At 36.4% G+C, this 18,240-nt stretch overlaps 1 protein-coding gene across 5 annotated transcripts in view; it reads left to right on the top strand.

The window, feature by feature from the left end:
- LOC135224478 (conserved oligomeric Golgi complex subunit 1-like) overlaps positions 1-18,240 on the top strand; it is a 363,776-nt gene that overhangs the window by 249,303 nt on the left and 96,233 nt on the right. For all 5 annotated transcript variants that reach the window (XM_064263481.1, XM_064263483.1, XM_064263479.1 and 2 more), the window contains one exon: positions 9,358-9,473. In XM_064263481.1, the coding sequence (XP_064119551.1) occupies positions 9,358-9,473 (116 nt within the window). The remainder of the gene's footprint in view (positions 1-9,357; positions 9,474-18,240) is intronic.

The raw sequence follows: 18,240 nt of genomic DNA, 5'->3' as shown, positions 1-18,240 counted from the left end.
TTTGCCTGCCAGAGAGACCAGATCTTCTCAAACAACCCCATTTTCATCGGTTCCATCAGAGGCTCCACATGCTTCATCTTCATGCCTGGAGACTGTCAGGAGGTTCTCCAAGCACGAAGGGTTCTCCTCCAGAGTGGCACGACAGTTGGCTCTTGCCAGACGGCAATCAACCAGAGTAAATTATCAGGCTAAATGGTCGGTTTACAGACGTTGGTGTAAGTCTCAAGGACATTCAATTTCTAGACCTTCCTTACCGAAAGTAGCGGAGTTTTTAGTTCATTTACATCATGACCGGGCCCTGTCACCTTTGTGCATTAAGGTTATAGGTCTATGCTTTCCTATGTTTTTAAGGCAAGGCTCCCTGAGATCTCTTCATCTTATGTCATTAGAGATTTACTTCGATCTTTTTCCCTATCTCGACCCAGGCCGCAGTGTTCGCCTCCGACATGGGACGTTAACAAAGTCCTTCAAGCCTTAAGGTTCCCTCCGTTTGAGCCTCTGAATTCTGCCAAATTTAGGGACCTCTCTTCTAGACACTCTTCCTTGTCTCACTGGCTACAGCCAAGAGGGTGGGTGAACTGCAAGCACTCTCTTTTCTGGTTGCCAGATCTGGACAAGACATGATTTTGTCATACCTTCCTGAATTTGTCGCAAAGACTGAATCGTCTGATAATCACCCATTCCCAGGTCTTTCGTACTGAAGTCGCTGGTCGACTTTGTTGGTAATTTAAATGAGGAATTAGTTCTTTGCCCTGTTAGGGCGCTCTCATGCTATTTACGCCGCACGAAGGACATTCAGGGTCGTCCCCGTCATCTGTTTGTTTCACCCCGAAATGTCAAGAGACCTATTTCAAAGAATGGTGTATCCTTTTTTCTCAGAGATCTGATCGTTAAAACTGGTGGTTCGGCTGCTGGGGAAGACCAGACACCGAGAGCACACAGTATTAGAGCAGTTGCTACATCAGTAGCTTTTATGAAGAACGTCTCAGTCGCCAAGGTGCTTGAGGCGGCGACTTGGCGTTCTAATTCTGTTTTTGCCTCTTTTTTACTTGAGGGATATTTCTCTAGTTCTAGGCGACCTTCGTTCTTTGGGCCCATTGGTGATGGCAGGACAGGTCGTCAGACAGGAGAATTAGGTAGTCTTCCTGTTTTACGTTTGGTTGCTACCTGTATATTATTCATTAATTTTTGTTTTGTTGTATATATTTTTGTTTTTGTATTATAACCCATGGCAGTTTTTGACATAGTTATAATGGGAATTAGGCAGTTTGGTATTTAGGTGTTGTTGATGACAAGGACTGACTGCTTGGCAACTCATGCTGCTTCCATTGTCAGTGTGAAATGGTTCCAGCCACTGGGTTGTCGGCACTGGCGACTACGCTTCTCTCAGAGTCGATGCTGACCTAGGACTAGCCACTGGTTCGCTTGTCCTGACGACTCCTGCTTCTTCCACTGTCCTGGACAGGGAATTAGTCGATGGATCGTCTGCTGTCATCTGGTGACTCGCTCACCATCTACTTTTAGTCTCACCTGTTTTCTCGGAGTCAGACACTCGTGTGAGATCAGGCGACATTAGTAGCCCTGAGTTTCTTGTTGACGAAGTCGGTTGCGTTGATGCACCCCGATGATCGTGTAACATGAGACCAGGTTGGACTGTCAGGCATTCGTCCTTCGGGACTGAATCGCCTTTTTGCTCCGCGCTCTTTCTCTTGGCACCAGAAAGCTCGAGTTAGGAGTTGCTCATGAGCCGATTCGTTGCTGGCGACGTCGGGTTGCGTTGATACACCCCCAAGGTTTGCTTAGCTTTGAATCGCCCAGACAGTCCAGACACTCATCCTTTAGGGAAAGGATAGTGCTTGATAGTCTTCAGGGTGCAGCCTTGCTGTCCGCAATTCATCTGACTGGTCACCTGGTCGGTCACCTGACTTTAGTACAGACGGACTGACTATGCACTTACTCCTTGTCCTGTGCTACCGCAGTTTGGTGGCATTATGGTAGGAGACTTTGAGTTGTTAGTATCTTAGACCTTGGGTTGAGTTTTGACTGCCTATGATATATATTTCTTTGTTTGTTTTCTCCTATTCTGTCCAGGGGAAATTGTTTTCAGATTCCCTCCTTTTCAATGTGGTTAATCAGGCTAGATAAATTATATTAAGGTAATGTTTATTAATATGGAATTTTTATTCTAAAATTAATATTAATAATACTTACCTGTATAATTTATCTAGTCCCACCCATCCTACCCCACGATCTGCCTATCACAACTGATTTGAGGGAAGGTTTTTGTATCTGTCAACGACAGTGTTGCCAACTGGCGGACAGAATAGGAGGTAACAGGGTTGCCAATGTGGTAAATTTTGGTGCGGTTTTTGGGGATTTAGGGCTAGATAAATTATACAGGTAAGTATTATTAATATTAATTTTAGAATAAAAATTCCATTTTAGTATGTCTGAAATGTCACACCCAAATCCCATTTGAAACCAATCTGGAAAATGGCTTACTGTGCCACTGCTAATGGTTCCAGGAGAACTCTGATATTTTCAACACTAATCACTTCCAAATCCATTACTAGTGAAGAGTGTAAATCAAATACATAAACTTATAGATAGTGGAAAAAATGAACTACACTGTTAAAAAAGATTAAACTTTCTGATGTATTTTATTGAATTTCTGGATTTTTGTATACCAATTCAGCATACATAATGTATCAAAATGTATATGAAGCATACTTCATAAAGCATTTGTATGTCCAGAATACCTCTAATACTTACTACAATAAATTGAAAAAACATTTGCATTTAACTTCCTTGAACCTTTCACAAAAGGTGAATATCTGAAAGCTATGTATTTTCTGAAAGCTTAATGTATCACTTAACTAAATAATAGCAATGGGAGCATTTATGTGATGTTCAAATTTCAATGCTTTACACCCTAGTTTTGGAAGTGGCCCACCCTTCTCGGACAACACTACGGCCTTAGCGTACCTCAAGAAAGACAGGGGAACGAGATTGTCAGTTCTAAATCTTGTAGTTCAAACGGTACTTCATTGGTGTGAGAGCCACGGGGTTTCTCTCCTTCCCCAGTTCATCTCTGGGAAGCTCAATGTGTTGGCAAACGCATTGAGCCAGTCGATGGAGGTTCTCGGAGCTGAGTGGACCTTAGTCCAGGAGAAAGTTCAGCTCTTACTAAGAAGGTGGCCACCGACCGTGGATCTTTTCGCCACAAGAATGAACTTTTGTCTGCCGATCTACTTCTCTCCTATGGCGGATCCCATGTCTTGCGAGACAGACGCGATGTTACACGCATGGGACAACCTTCAGGTGTACGCGATCCCCCCGTTCGGTTTGATTCACCAAGTTCTGATCAAACTGAGGAACAGCGCCAACGCACAGATATGACTGATAGCTCTTTTTTGGCCCCAGAGACCCTGGTTCCCGGATCTCCTGAAGATGTTGACAGGGCCCCTTGTGCTCCTGCCAGAGAGGAGAGATTTACTCAGACAGCTGCATTTCCATTAGTTTCACCGGAACCTTCGCTTGCTGAGGCTAGCTGCTTGGAGCAGGCAGTGTGTAGTACGGAACTTAGTAAAGCAGTGGCTCGACAGCTGTCTTTCTACCTAAGGAGATTGACTAGAAAGCTTTATCAGGCCAGATAGGCAATGTACCATAGCTGGTGTAGGAGGGAAGGGCACAACATTTCTTGCCTTACCATTGGTAAGGTGGCAGATATCCTCCTGTTCCTCAGGAAATCTAAGTAGTTGTCATATTCAACAATTGCGGGGTACAGATCTATGCTTAGCAGTGCTTTCAGATTTCACCTTACAGAACTGTCAAACAGCAAAATCTTACATGATCTATTAAGGTCTTTTAAGAGAGAGCGACCAATGATTCCGCTTCAGGCCCCATCATGGGATTTAGTGGCAGTGTTAATCCAAGAAGGTGTTGTTTTTAGTCTATCTAACCACAGCAAAAAGAGTGTCTGAAGAATTTCTTGGTTTCAGCCATCTTAGAAGCTGCAACCTGGAAGTCGGTGTCAGTTTTTACTTCTTTCTATTTGAAAGACATTCAGTTTTCTTCGGTGGAGGGTTACTTGCTAGGTCCATTTGTGGCGGCCAGTGCAGTTGTACGGCAGTGCCTTCATATTGGAGGTTAGGGGTTCAGGTGTTGGGATTTTATTTTAGATCTTTTACAATTTCTCTCAGTTAGGTTTTCCCTTGAGTGTTTGTTTCTGACATGAACGGTAGGCAGATCGCATGGCTGGACGGCTTTGTTGACTCTTCACGCACACTCCATTGGCAGTTATCAGCGGAGAGCCCGAAGAACCTGCTTATGCACCTTCTCCTCCATACATGAGAGGCTTCAATTTCCCTCCATACATGCGAGGTATTGAATATCACATAGGAGGTCAGCTTGACAGAGACGAGACCTGACTTATGAGACTGACGTTGAGGTACTCTTTCCGCTTGCAATCTCATCTAATGAATTGAACAATAAGGTGAGTTTACATACATTATATATGGTGAGTGGAACTGAGTTACCTATGTATGTTCAGTGGAGGGGCCAGGCTGAATTAGATTGATTCTGCCTCCAAGTAAGTGTTGCTAATCAGGCTAATTCAGGTGTTGAGGGAGTGTATTGCAATATGAAGTTTTCATAATAAAACTAATATTGTAATACTTACCTGAACACCTGAATGACTTCCACCTTCCTCCCCTCTTCAATTAATGGTGAATGTTGCAATTGAGTGGGGAGAGCTCTGCCAACCAGTTCTGGCAGCAGTGTTACCAGCGGTAGTATAGGAAACTCAGTGGACAGTGTTTACCAGCAGCATTGGTAATGCTGACAGTTAAAAATTTACCCAATTATGGGTAAGTTTGTGGGGATATAGTTTGGGCTGGTCAGCGACCAGGGCTAATTCAGGTGTTCAGGTAAGTATTACAATATTAGTTTTATTATGAAAACTTCATGTTCACAAATTACTGTACAGTTGACCCCTGCTATTCGCAGACTCACAATTCACATACTCGTCTACAATCAGCCCCCCATATTTTCATTCTCAAGATTCGCAGACTCGCCTATTCCTATTCAGAGTTTTCTGTGGAACTTATCTAAAAATTATTCGCGGGAAGACTCTTATTCACAGGATTTTCCGACAATAAATATTCACTAATTAGTGTATTGTGATGTTATTTTCATGACTAAATACATACTTTTTATGATACAAAAATGATTTACTAATTTTCAAATATCAATATTGATTAATATTGCATTAAGTTCAGTAAGGTTAAATGATGATAAATAATAAGATTAATAGTTCTCTCTCACTGAGATATGTTTTTATATGATAAATAAATGATTTACTAATTTAAATATTAATATTAATGCAAATAGCAATAATATCAATTCATCAAAGAAAATACTATCTTGAATTATTAAGATTTTAGTTTAAAATTAATAAATTTTGTAAAATTTTAAAGGAATGCATATCCCCCTTGCCTTTTTACCAGAGACTTGGAAAGAGTGGGAGGGTGAGCCTATCATAAATACCAAGAAACCTGACTGTAAGGATGGGGGTATTGTAGGCATATTATGGTCAAAAAAGGGTGCATCGTTGCCCCAAAGTGATCAAAAACAATAAATGTGATACTCAACTTAGATGAAGAAGCTTCCAACTCAATGGAAGACATGATGCTTCACAAAAAATACTTCCTGGGGACAGCGAAAACTGGCATGTGCAGACATGAAAGAGTGCTATTCAGGAATGAGGCATTGTGGGAGGGGTAGTAGTAGCGAGTGGAAGGCAGTCGTCGTAACGGCACCTCTCTGGAGAGGGATTTTGAGAAGGGAGACTTCTATTTGGCAAAGTAATCTGTGGTAGTGGCTTCCACTCACCCCTGTGCTATACCGACACCCTTTAAGGGTGAGTGAGCTGGAGGTAGTAACTCCAGCATTCCTTATGGCTTTTTCTCTGGTATATTTAGCAATTATTTATACCTAGAAATGAGTGCTATAGGAACATTTCACCGGGCAACACAGGTCTTCCCCCAGAAATAGATTTTTCCTTTATCAAAATCCCTTACTTAAGGTTCTTTGCAGCATGCCTCCGGCTCATAGCTGGAACCACTTTCGTTCCTTTTACTGTACCACCTTTCATATTCTCTTTCTTCATCTTACTTTCCACCCTCTCCTAACAGTTGATTCATAGCGCAACTGCGAGGTTTTTCTCGTTACACCTTTCAAACCTTTTACTGTCAATTTCCATTTCAGTGGCCTAAATTCTATATTCAACTCGGCAAAGGTGGGTGAGTGTTGCCATCTTGGTGGGTCTCTAATAAGTGCTGCCAACTTGGTGGTCAAAAGATATGCTGAAAAATTCTCTCTCTCTCTCTCTCTCTCTCTCTCTCTCTCTCTCTCTCTCTCTCTCTCTCTCTCTCTCTCTCTCTCTTACTGGGATGAGAGATTTTTTATGGTACATGTATGTACTCTGTTTATTAATATTTTCAAATGATGATAATAATAATAATAATAATAATAATAATAATAATATTTTGGAAGGAAACCCACTTGTAGACATGTTTTGTTAAAAATGATTGCTGCTTCTACACTATTAATCTTGTAGAGAGTCTTCTCTATTTTTCTGATTACGGCTTTTTCGTTGTTGCTGAGACTGGCGAGCAACACACCAAAGGGCATGGCAAAATTCGGTTGAGTCATTTGGTTTATTATTGCTTATACAATTCTCTCTCTCTCTCTCTCTCTCTCTCTCTCTCTCTCTCTCTCTCTCTCTCTCTCTCTCTCTCTCTCCAACGCAACGTTTCTTCCTGATCCGCAGGACATTATCAAGCAATGACTGCTGAGGGACTGAATTCGAGTGGCGAGTCCTTCTTCTTATATTGCGATGTTGCGCGCTCTCGAGTATGGTCTAGAGAACCTCTCCGACAGGTTGAGTTTTCATTGGTTCCTGGGAAGGTGACTCATACGGCGAGCGTTTATGACTCTTGCGGACCTTCTCAGGCGGGCGATATCACTGGGATTTACATCGGCATGACGACGATGCGCCTGTCTAAAAGGAACTCCTGCCATGCCCAGGAGGGCACCATTAGGCAGCATGCCCTTGCAGTACACCAGCAAGGCATCACGAGACACGACATCATCAGGAATGTCAAAATCATCGGGAGAGCCCCTGACCCACGACATCTGCACCTCCTAGAAGTGCTGCTCATCCTTGAGCAAAAGTCTCCCCTTAATACCACTCAAGAAGCATTCCTGATACCAACATGTGTGAGGAGGACCACTCCCCTCCCCCCCAACGAAAGTACCAGCGCGCATGAAACAAACACCGGACATGAAACACATTATGAGAACAATACCAGGGGTCATGTCACTCAGGTAGAAGCCAATCAAGAGGCTCCCAGTGATATCGCCTGCCTGAGAAGCTCTGCAAGACTTGTAAACGCTTGCCGTATGAGTCAACTTTCCAGGAACCAATGAAAACTCAACCTGCCGTAGAGGTTCTCTAGACCGTACTCGAGAGCCCGCAACATTGCTATATAAGAAGAAGGACTCGCCATTTGAATTAAGTCCCGCAGCAGTCATTGCTTGATAATGTCCTGCGAATCAGGAAGAAACGTTGCATTGGAGAGAGAGAGAGAGAGAGAGAGAGAGAGAAAGAGAGAGAGAGAGAGAGAGAGAGAGAATTGTATAAGCAATAATAAACCAAATGACTCAACCGAATTTTACCATGCCCTTTGGTGCGTTGCTCGCCAGTCTTAAGCAACAACGAGAAAGCCGTCATCAGAAAAATAGAGAAGACTCTCTACAAGATTAATAGTGCTGAAGCAGCAATCATTAGAAAAAAAAAAAATAATAATAATTAGTAGGGAAAAACTCTCTATCACGAGAGTATATATAATGTTCTAAAGGGTCCACAATAATACAAAGTGTAAAAAGTCCGTGTATAATTTTGAAGACTTTACAGAAAGCTTTCGAACCCTTCCCTGGGTTTATCTTAGGGAAGGGTTTGAAGCTTTCTGTAAAGTCTTCAAAATTATACACGGACTTTTTACACTGTATTATTGTGGACCCTTTAGAACAACAGAAAATAATAATAATAATCATAAAAATAAAACTTTAATTACAAAATTTGTATGTGATAGTATTTTAAAGAAATAAAATAGCTTTTTCATTTCACTTTCCCTCATCTTTTGTTTTTAGCTTCAAGAGAAGCTCTAAGTCAGATCTGTCAAATATGTTTTAAGGTAATGTGATTTACAGGCCTGTGATTTGTACATAATTTTCACTTTGTCTATGTCTCTCTGTTTCTGGCTATCTAATAATTCGTAAATAATTTCACTCTTATGTAAGGACAATCTCTCTCTCTCTCTCTCTCTCTCTCTCTCTCTCTCTCTCTCTCTCTCTCTCTCTCTCTCTCTCTCTCTCTCTCTCCCCAAGATATACATGTCATAGTGGTAACTCTCTCTCTCTCTCTCTCTCTCTCTCTCTCTCTCTCTCTCTCTCTCTCTCTCTCTCTCTCTCTCTGTTTTGGCTGGAAGTGTTAAAAGTAGATATGTATACATCTTTAAGGGTACTGATGTTTAAGATGACTTTAAAATTATATTGATTGTATAATCTGAAAGATTAATACATTAATAAGATAATAATTTGAGGTGAATTTGATGTGGGATGTTATGCAAGATGTACATTTGGTATTACAACTTTCAAGTTAGGCAGTTATAAGGGTTTTGAGAGGGGACTATTACATATTTGTGGATCTCTACTATTCACAAGGGTGGTCTACTGTATTTGCGGTTTTTTCCATGGACCGTATATAACCATTATTAGTGTAAATTCACCTATTTGCGATATTTTTTACTGAGAAATATTCACAAATTACTGTATTTTCATGTAATTTTTGTGATTAAATGCAAAAATCTATTAAAGTACTCTGGTATAATCATTTTTAGAGGGTTTTCTGGTGTTCTAAGCATTTTTAGAGGGGTTTAAAGTATTTACGGATTTTAGCTATTTGTGGGGGTTCTGGTACCCATCCCCAGCGAATACAGGGGGTCTACTGTATTTTTATATAATTTTTCATGACTACATACAGTTTTTGTGATAAAACTATTAAAACACTACTCAGATATAAAAATTTTTTGAGTTTTTTTTTTTGTGTGTGTGTGTTTGAACTATCAAAATAGGCAGTTCTAAGCATTTTGACAGGGTTTATAAGTGTTCACATATTTTAGCTATTGGCAAGGGTTGTGGTACTCATCCCCCAAGAATACGGGAGGTCCACTGTATATGTTCTTATTTTATCCATTCTGTATATTGAGTGTAGAATATAATGGTATTTTGCAGACCAGTTGTACATGGGAGCACTGAAGCACTTGGTAATCAGTTTGTGAAGACACAAGTCATTTCGTGGTTGAATTCTGTTCTTGGAGAAGTCTCACAAAGCCTGTGTACTTTACTGTGTAAGTAATTATTGGTTTTGTTATACATTAAGAGTTTTCAAGCAAAAAAATTTGAGTTAGACATTTCTTTGCGAGGGATTTTAAATTTTAAAGTTGTCTGTATTTTTCAAAATCGAATAACATCCTGTAATTGTCGAAATGTTGACAAGAGAGATTGTACTTTTCAGCAAGTTTTGGTGTAGTTTTGTGTTTTCCTTATTTATGTAAATGGAAATGCAAATGGAAATGCATATTATGAGGAAGACAGATATGTTTTGCAGTGTTTGTATATACTTAGTTGTGGAAAGCATTGTGTTTGGTTGTTTCATATACAGGCAGTCCCTGGTTATTGGCGGTCTCGTTTATCAGTGATCTGGTTTTTTAAAATCTGTGATTTATGGCACCATTACGGGCCGAGTTCCCATTATCGGCACCATAAGGGTTATTATGGTGCCATAAATCGCCAAGTTTCGGTTAATGGCGGCTTTCACTTATCGGCGTATTCCCGGGAACGGTACCCCTGCCAATAACCAGGGACTGCCTGTATGTAGTATTTAATGGTAAATGTATGTGTTAGTAGTGCTTGAGCAAAAATTATTGGTCAGCATTTGTTTATGTAGGGTCAGTAACTAGCCGAACCTTTCATGTTAGTTAGGAACTGCATGATGAGTCATAGTTAAGATCAGTACTAGATTGGATGTAACATGTGTTGATCTTTGGGAGTCATCAATGTCTTCAAATCCACTCAAGTATCCCCTTTCATCTAAAAGTACATTTAGGGAATTTTCTTTAGAAGATATACATATCTAAATGTAAGGAGAATTTCACAGAATGTCCTTTAGGTGAGGGTTACAAAGTAGAGATTGTGCTTATGCCAATCTCAATTTCAATTCAGGCTAAGAATAAGGAATCTTTCATTTGAATTAACAATTAAACAAGTTTGTGTCATATATATATTAAGTAATGTAAACAACACAATGCAATGTTTTGAGAGTGATATAGAATGTGAGTGAAGTAACCTGGGTGTCGTAGCATGAAACTTACGCTACGATCAGGTTAGTACATTTCAAATCTTTTAGGCTATACGATCTCTTGCGGTTCAAAAAGCTATACTTATTCTGAACAAGTCAGTATAAATTCGTGCTGTAACCAGGATTGCAGTCATTGGTTGTTATAGCCATGATCTGTATAGTTAGTGTAAACGAAATTTTAAGGTTTGTTGTGTGAATTGGCGATAAAGATAAAAACATGACCAGCTTATGGTGGTGGTCATTTTAGAATTGGTTATGTGTTAGCCTAGCCTGAAATTAACAAGTAGTAAGATATCAGGTCAATCATTACCTAGCCTAAGCGTCAGATGCCTATGCTTTCAGTCAGGATTGGTAAATACCAGGTTGTGCTCATGCCATCCCAGAAATTAGGCAGAGTTAGGTTAGGTGAATGATGGTTGATGCATTTCCACTTTGTAAATTGCTCATTTTTTCCCTTCTTTGTAAATTGCATGTTCATGAGAGAGCAAATATTAACCCTCTTACGCCGATTGGACGTATTAAACGTCGAGTCAAAATGTCTCCCGTATGCCGATTGGACGTATCATACGTCGGCTCAAAAAAGTTTTTTTAAAAATTCGCGGAAAAATACTTATAGGCCTACCAGCCGAAAACTTTTGTATCACGCGCCTTGGGGGATGCTGGGAGTTCACGGATCAAGGCGTTGTTTTGTTTACAATCGCTACGCAGGCGCGCAAGCGCGAATTTCTTTCTTATCGCACTAAAAAGTATCAGTGACACATCTCGGAAATTATTTCGTCACTTTGACATAATTATTGCACCATTTTAAATTATCCTTTACATGAAGTATTATATATGAAAATGTGCGCAATTTCATGCACAATACAACTAAAAAATACTCATGATTGTAGCTTTTATCAATTTTGAAATATTTTCATATAAATAACGATAAGTGCAAAAATTTCAACCTTCGGTCAACTTTGACTCTACAGAAATGGTCGAGAAATGCAATTGTAAGCTAAAATTCTATATTATAGTAATATCCAATCATTTGCCTTCATTTTGCAACAAATTGGACGTCTCTAGCACAATATTTCGATTTATGGTGAATTTATGAAAAAACTTTTTCCTTACGTTCGTGCGATAACTCTTCCGATAAATTTTTTCGTGCGATTGTCCTAATGTTTGCACCCTTTTAAATTTGCCGTTACATAAAGTTTTTTATATATGGAAATGTGCGCAATTTCATGCACAATACAACAAAAAACAACCCATGGTTGTAGCTTTTATCAGTTTTGAAAATATATTTCATATAAATAACGTTAAGTGCAAAAATTTCAACTTTCGGTCAACTTTGACTCTACCGAATGGTCGAAAAAACGCAATTGTAAGCTAAAACTCTTATATTCTAGTAATATTCAATCATTTACCTTCATTTTGCAACGACTTGGAAGTCTCTAGCACAATATTTCGATTATGGTGAATTTATGAAAAAAAAAAAATTACGTTCGCGCGGTAACTCTTCCGAAAAAATCAGAATTTTTTTGTGCGATTGTCGAAATGTTTGCACCATTTAAAATTAGCTGTTACATAAAGTTTATATATGAAAATGTGCGCAATTTCATGTAGAATACAACTAAAAATGATTGAAGGTTGTAGCTTTTCTCTTTTTTCGAAATATTTGCATATAAATCACGATAAATAGAAAAAAAACCACGTTCGGTCAAATTTGACTCTACCGAAATAGTTGAAAAACGCAATTGTAAGGTAAAACTCTTACGGCCTAGTAATATTCCGTCATTTTTCTTCATTTTGAAACAAATTTGAAGTCTCTAAAACAATATTGTGATTTATGGTGAATTTTTGAAAAATATATTTACTTTCACTCCGCGCGCCGATTCGCGGCCGCAAGTCTCCGAAATACGTACATGGCATTATCCTAATAATTGCTCCTTTTCATATTAGCCTTTTTATAGAGTTTCATATATCAAAATGTGCGCAAATTCATGAAGAATACAATAAAAAATAATTGAAGGTTGTAGCTTTTTCCATCTTCGAAATATGTGCATATGAAAAAATATATATATTAAAATTTCGACATTCTGTCAAATTTAACTCGTCCGAAATGGTCGAAATCTGCAATTCTAATCTAAAACTCTTACAGTATCGTAATATTCAATCATTTGTCTTAATTTCGAAACAAATTGGAAGTCTCTAGAACATTATTTAGAATTACAGTGAATTTTGAAAATAACATTTTTTTACGTCCGCTCGTTACGAATTCGTACATCATTTTGTGATCAATATTTTTCCGGTGTTGCTTTTATTGTTTTTACTATGTATTATATATCAAAAGGATTGCAATTTAGTGTACAATACAACGAAAAAAAGTAACTCGTTAGCTTTGACCGTTTTTTTGCACAGCGTGATTTGAATACAATTATCTATGAATTTTTTTTTTTTCGCTACCGTATATCGCATTATTTACATATGATAATGATATTATTTTCATTTCTGATGATTGCATACTAAACTTCAGGCAATGAAAAAAAAAAAAATGAGCCAAAAATGAACTCTTAATCTTCAAAACTAAGCGCGCTATGATTTTTTGAAAAAATTATTTTTTCCGGTTCCGCGCTCACTCCAAACCGGCGCCGGCATACAGGAGAGGTTTTGATTTTTAGGGCTTCGGCGTAAGAGGGTTAATATAAAATTATTTTGAAGTTTGTGGTGATTTTTGAGATACTTTAATGACATTTAATTTGAGATAAAACCCTATGCTGTATACATTTATATGTGTATAGTCAAGGGCAATATATATATACATATATATATATATATAATAGATATATATATATATATATATATATATATATATATATATAGATATATATATAATATATTATCTATCTAAAAAATATATGATATATATATATAAAATATGTAAATAAATATATATATATATGATATACTATATATATATATATATATATATATATATATATATATATATATATATATATATATATATATATATAAAAAAAAAATTTATATATATAAATATAAATATAAATAGATCTATATATATATATATATATATATATATATATATATCATATATTACTATATATATATATATATATATATATATATATATATATATATATATATATATATATATATATATATATATATATATACGTATATGTATATATATCACGATGATGTGATAAGTATTCATTATATATATATATATATATATATATATATATATATATATATATATATAATATATATATAAAATCACAGTAGAATGCATGTGACTTCATTAAATAAGCAAATACCACAGGAAAATTGGAGAGAAAGGTCTCAGGTACACAACAAGATCAAGAATACCAGATGGTTAATTGTCAAAAGGGTAAAAATTAAGAGAGATATTCCAGGATTATCGGATATCACACAGTCACAAACCTAAACAGATTTGACCCTAACCGAAATTATAAAGTATCTTTACAGTCCCAAACATGTAAAAACTGAATATATTAATTTTGTTGCTTATATTTATTTACAACTTTTTTCATTATGAAAGCATCAAGTTTAAATAAACCAAGACTTAAATTTAGAACATTTCTATTATTTGACTTGATGAAACAAGATTCAATGATATTCCTTTTAACTGTGTCATTACATGGGATTAAGGCTCTTGCTTGACTCCAGTTAATAGGATGGTCTAAATCTCTCATATGTACGAATAATGCATTCGATATTTGCCCAGTTCTCACAGAATATTGATGTTGCTTGAGACGTTGTGAAAGAGATTTACCGGTTTGTCCATAATAGACTTTATCACACTTTTTGCAAGGAATTTCATATATGCAGCCTGGAAGATCTTTAGGAGAATTTTTTATTACTAAACTCTTGACATTAATATTACTGAAAACAACATTTATGTTAAAATGCTTTAAAATTCTAGGAATATCTAATAACCTTTCATCATAGGGTAATTTTAGAATGTTATGCTTACTAAATGCAAGTTTGTCATTAGTTGAATAAAATGTTTTTCTAGCTCTTTTCCATGCCACATCTATAAAAGTCCTTGGGTATTTAAGTTTCAATGCAATATCATAAATAGTTTTAATTTCAGCGTCAATAAACTGCGGGCTACAGACACATAAAGCCCTTAGGAATATCCCAGAAAAAACAGAGAATTTAACATTTTGATGGTGATTGGAGTAGTAATGAACAAAAGAGGCAATGTTAGTTGATTTCCTAAAGACTGAAAAGGGGAAATTTCTATCATTTCTATTGACAGTTACATCAAGAAAATTCAAATTACAATTTCTTTCTTCCTCTACAGTAAATTTTATAGAAGGGACTAAATTATTGAGGTTATTAAGAAATTCCTGGAGATTTTTGTGAATTGGCCAAATACAGAAAATATCATCCACATACCTAAACCATATAACTTTTTGGGGCAAAATTCTTGGTAAGAGTTTTTTCTCAAAAAACTCCATGTAAATATTGCTAAGGACAGGAGATAAGGGATTACCCATAGCCATGCCAAACTTTTGTACAAAAAATTCCCCATTAAAACAAAATTTACTATTTTTGATACATTACCTTATGAGACTAATGAGGTTTGCTTCATTTAAGGGAATGTCATGACGTTCTAATTCATCCTCCAAATATTTAAGTAAATCATCTACAGGCACTTTTGTAAATAAAGAGACAACATCAAAACTAACCATATTAAAATCAAAATTCAAATTTAAACTACTCAATTTGTTTATAAAATCAACATTGTTTTTAACATTCGTTTTAGAAATGCTTCCTACCAAAGGAGTAAGAATTTTTACAAGCCATTTAGATAAATTATACGTGACTGAGCCCACTGAACTAATGATTGGTCTGATAGGGTTATTGATTTTATGTGTCTTGACTAAACCATACATATAAGGTAGGGAGGCGCATTGCGGTGTAAACTGTTTAATTAAATGGTCCAAGCCCTTCAGAATGGATTTAATTTCTTTATTAAAATGGGAGTTCACTGTCTGTGTAGGATCAGGCCACAGTTTCTTATAAGTATCAGTTATCATTTAGCAATGTCATTATTTTACTTACATAGTCACTTTTATTAATTATTACCACTGCATTAGATTTATCTGCTTTTGTCACTTTCACTGTTTCGTCTTCTTTAATTTTCTTAAAAGCCTGGAGAAATCTCACGGGTACATTAGGGGGAGAAGGTTTACTCCTAGCACCATACACAATACCTTTACAAACATTGATATCATCAGGGCATAGGTTTTGATTAAATTTTTCCAAATAACAAAAGGATTTTGAAATGTCGACACAGTCCAGGTTACCATTAACCCTCTTACGCTGAAGCGGTAAAAAAAAAATTGTCTCCCGTGTGCCGGAGGTGTTTCAGAGTGAGCGCGGAAGCGGAAAAAATATTTTTTTCAAAAAATCACAGCGCGCTTAGTTTTCAAGATTAAAAGTTCATTTTTGGCTCCTTTTTCTGTCATTGGCTGAAGTTTAGTATGCAACCATCAGAAATGAAAAAAAATATCATTATCATATATAAATAATGCGATATATGATAGCGCAAAAACGAAATTTCATATATAATTGTATTCAAATCGCGCTGTGCGCAAAACGGTTAAAGGTAACAAGTTACTTTTTTTTCGTTGCAATGTACACTAAATTGCGATCATTATGGTATATAACACATTGTAAAACGATAAAAGCAACACAGAGAAAATATTATCACAAAATAATGCATGAATTCGTAACGTGCGGACGTAAACAAATATTTTTTTCAAAAATTCACCATAAATCTAAATATTGTCCTAGAGACTTCCAATTTCTTTCAAAATGAAGACAAATGATTTAATATTACTATACTGTAAGAGTATTAGCTTACAATTGCAGTTTTCGACCATATCTGATGAGTTAATGTTGACCGAATGTCAAATTTTTTTATATATATATTTTTTATATGCAATTATTTCGGAAATAAGAAAAGCTACAACCTTCAAATATTTTTCGTTTTATTCTACATGAAATTGCGCACATTTTCATATATAAAACTATGAAATGCCTAATATGAAACGGAGCAAATATTCCGAGAATGGGACGTACGCATTTCGGAGATTTGTGGCGGAGAATCCGTGCGCTGAGGGAAGGAAAGATTTTTTTTTAAATTCACCATAAATCTAAATATTTTGCTAGAGACTTGGAATTTGTTTCAAGATGAAGATAAATGACTGAATATTACTAGACTGTAAGAGTTTTAGCTTACAATTGCGTTTTTCGACCATTTCGGTAGAGTCAAAGTTGACCGAAAGTGGTTTTTTTTCTATTTATCGTGATTTATATGCAAACATTTCAAAAATGCAAAAAGCTACAACCATCAATTATTTTTTGTTGTATTTTACATGAAATTGCGCACATTTTCATATATAAAACTTTATGTAACGGCTAATTTAAAATGGTGCAAACATTACCACAATCGCACGTATGATTTTTTGGAAGAGTTACCGCGCGGACGTAAAGAAAATGTTATTTTTTTCATAAATTCACCATAAATCGAAATATGTGCTAGAGACTTCCAATTTGTTGCAAAATGAAGGTAAATGCTTGAATATTACTAGAATATAAGCGTTTTAGCTTACAATTGTGTTTTTCGACCATTTCGGTAGAGTCAAAGTTGACCAAAGGTTGAAATTTTGGCAGTTATCGTTATTTATATGAAAATATCTCAAAACTGATAAAAGCTACAACCATGGGTTGTTTTTAGTTGTATTGTGCATTAAATTGCGCACATTTCCATATATAAAACTATATAACGGCTAATTTTAAAATGGTGCAAACATTACCACAATCGCATGTATGATTTTTTTCGGAAGAGTTACTGCGCTGATGTAAGGAAAAAGTTTTTTCATAAATTCACCATAAATAGAAATATTGTGCTAGAGACTTCCAATTAGTTGCAAAATTAAGGTAAATGATTGAATATTACGAAAATATAAGAGTTTTAGCTTACAATTGCGTTTTTTGACCATTTCGGTGGAGTCAAAGTTGACCGAAGGTTGAAATTTTTGCAATTATCGTTATTTATATGAAAATATCTCAAAAGTGATAAAAGCTACAATCATGAGTATTTTATTGTTGTATTCTACATAAAAATGCGCACATTTTCATATATAATACTTCATGTAACGGCTAATTTACAATGGTACAAAAATTATGTCAAAGTGACTAAATAATTTACGAGATGTGTCACAGATACTTTTTAGTGCGGCAAGAAAGAAATTCGCGCTTGCGCGCCTGCGTAACAATTGTAAACAAAACAACACCTTGATCCGTGAACTCCCAGCATCCCCCAAGGCGCGTGATTCAAAAGTTTTAGGCTGGTAGGCCTATAAGTATTTTTCCGCGAATTTAATAAAAAAACTTTTGTAAGGCGACGTAAAATATGTCCAGTCGGCACACGGGAGACAAAAAATGTCGACGTAAAATACGTCCAGTCGGCGTAAGAGGGTTAAATACACCAAAGCTTAACCCATATCCCAAAGCCGCTGTCGTAGCACTATCCACTGGTTTGTCTGATAAATTAATCATTAAGTCCACTTTGGCATGCTTAGTCCAGTTGTTTTCAGCAATAAGATTCTTCAGCTTGACTTGAAGCTTCCTTTCAAGATGGTTGCAGCACTTTCTCAATTTTCCGTAGCAATAATCCAGCATCCGATTCTTCCAATCGACAGGAACCGTCT

Source organism: Macrobrachium nipponense, chromosome 12 (genome assembly GCF_015104395.2).
Source record: "Macrobrachium nipponense isolate FS-2020 chromosome 12, ASM1510439v2, whole genome shotgun sequence".
Classification (NCBI taxonomy): Eukaryota; Metazoa; Arthropoda; class Malacostraca; order Decapoda; family Palaemonidae; genus Macrobrachium; species Macrobrachium nipponense.
The sequence above is the reverse complement of the archived record's forward strand: the minus strand, read 5'-3'. Positions and strand labels throughout refer to the sequence as shown.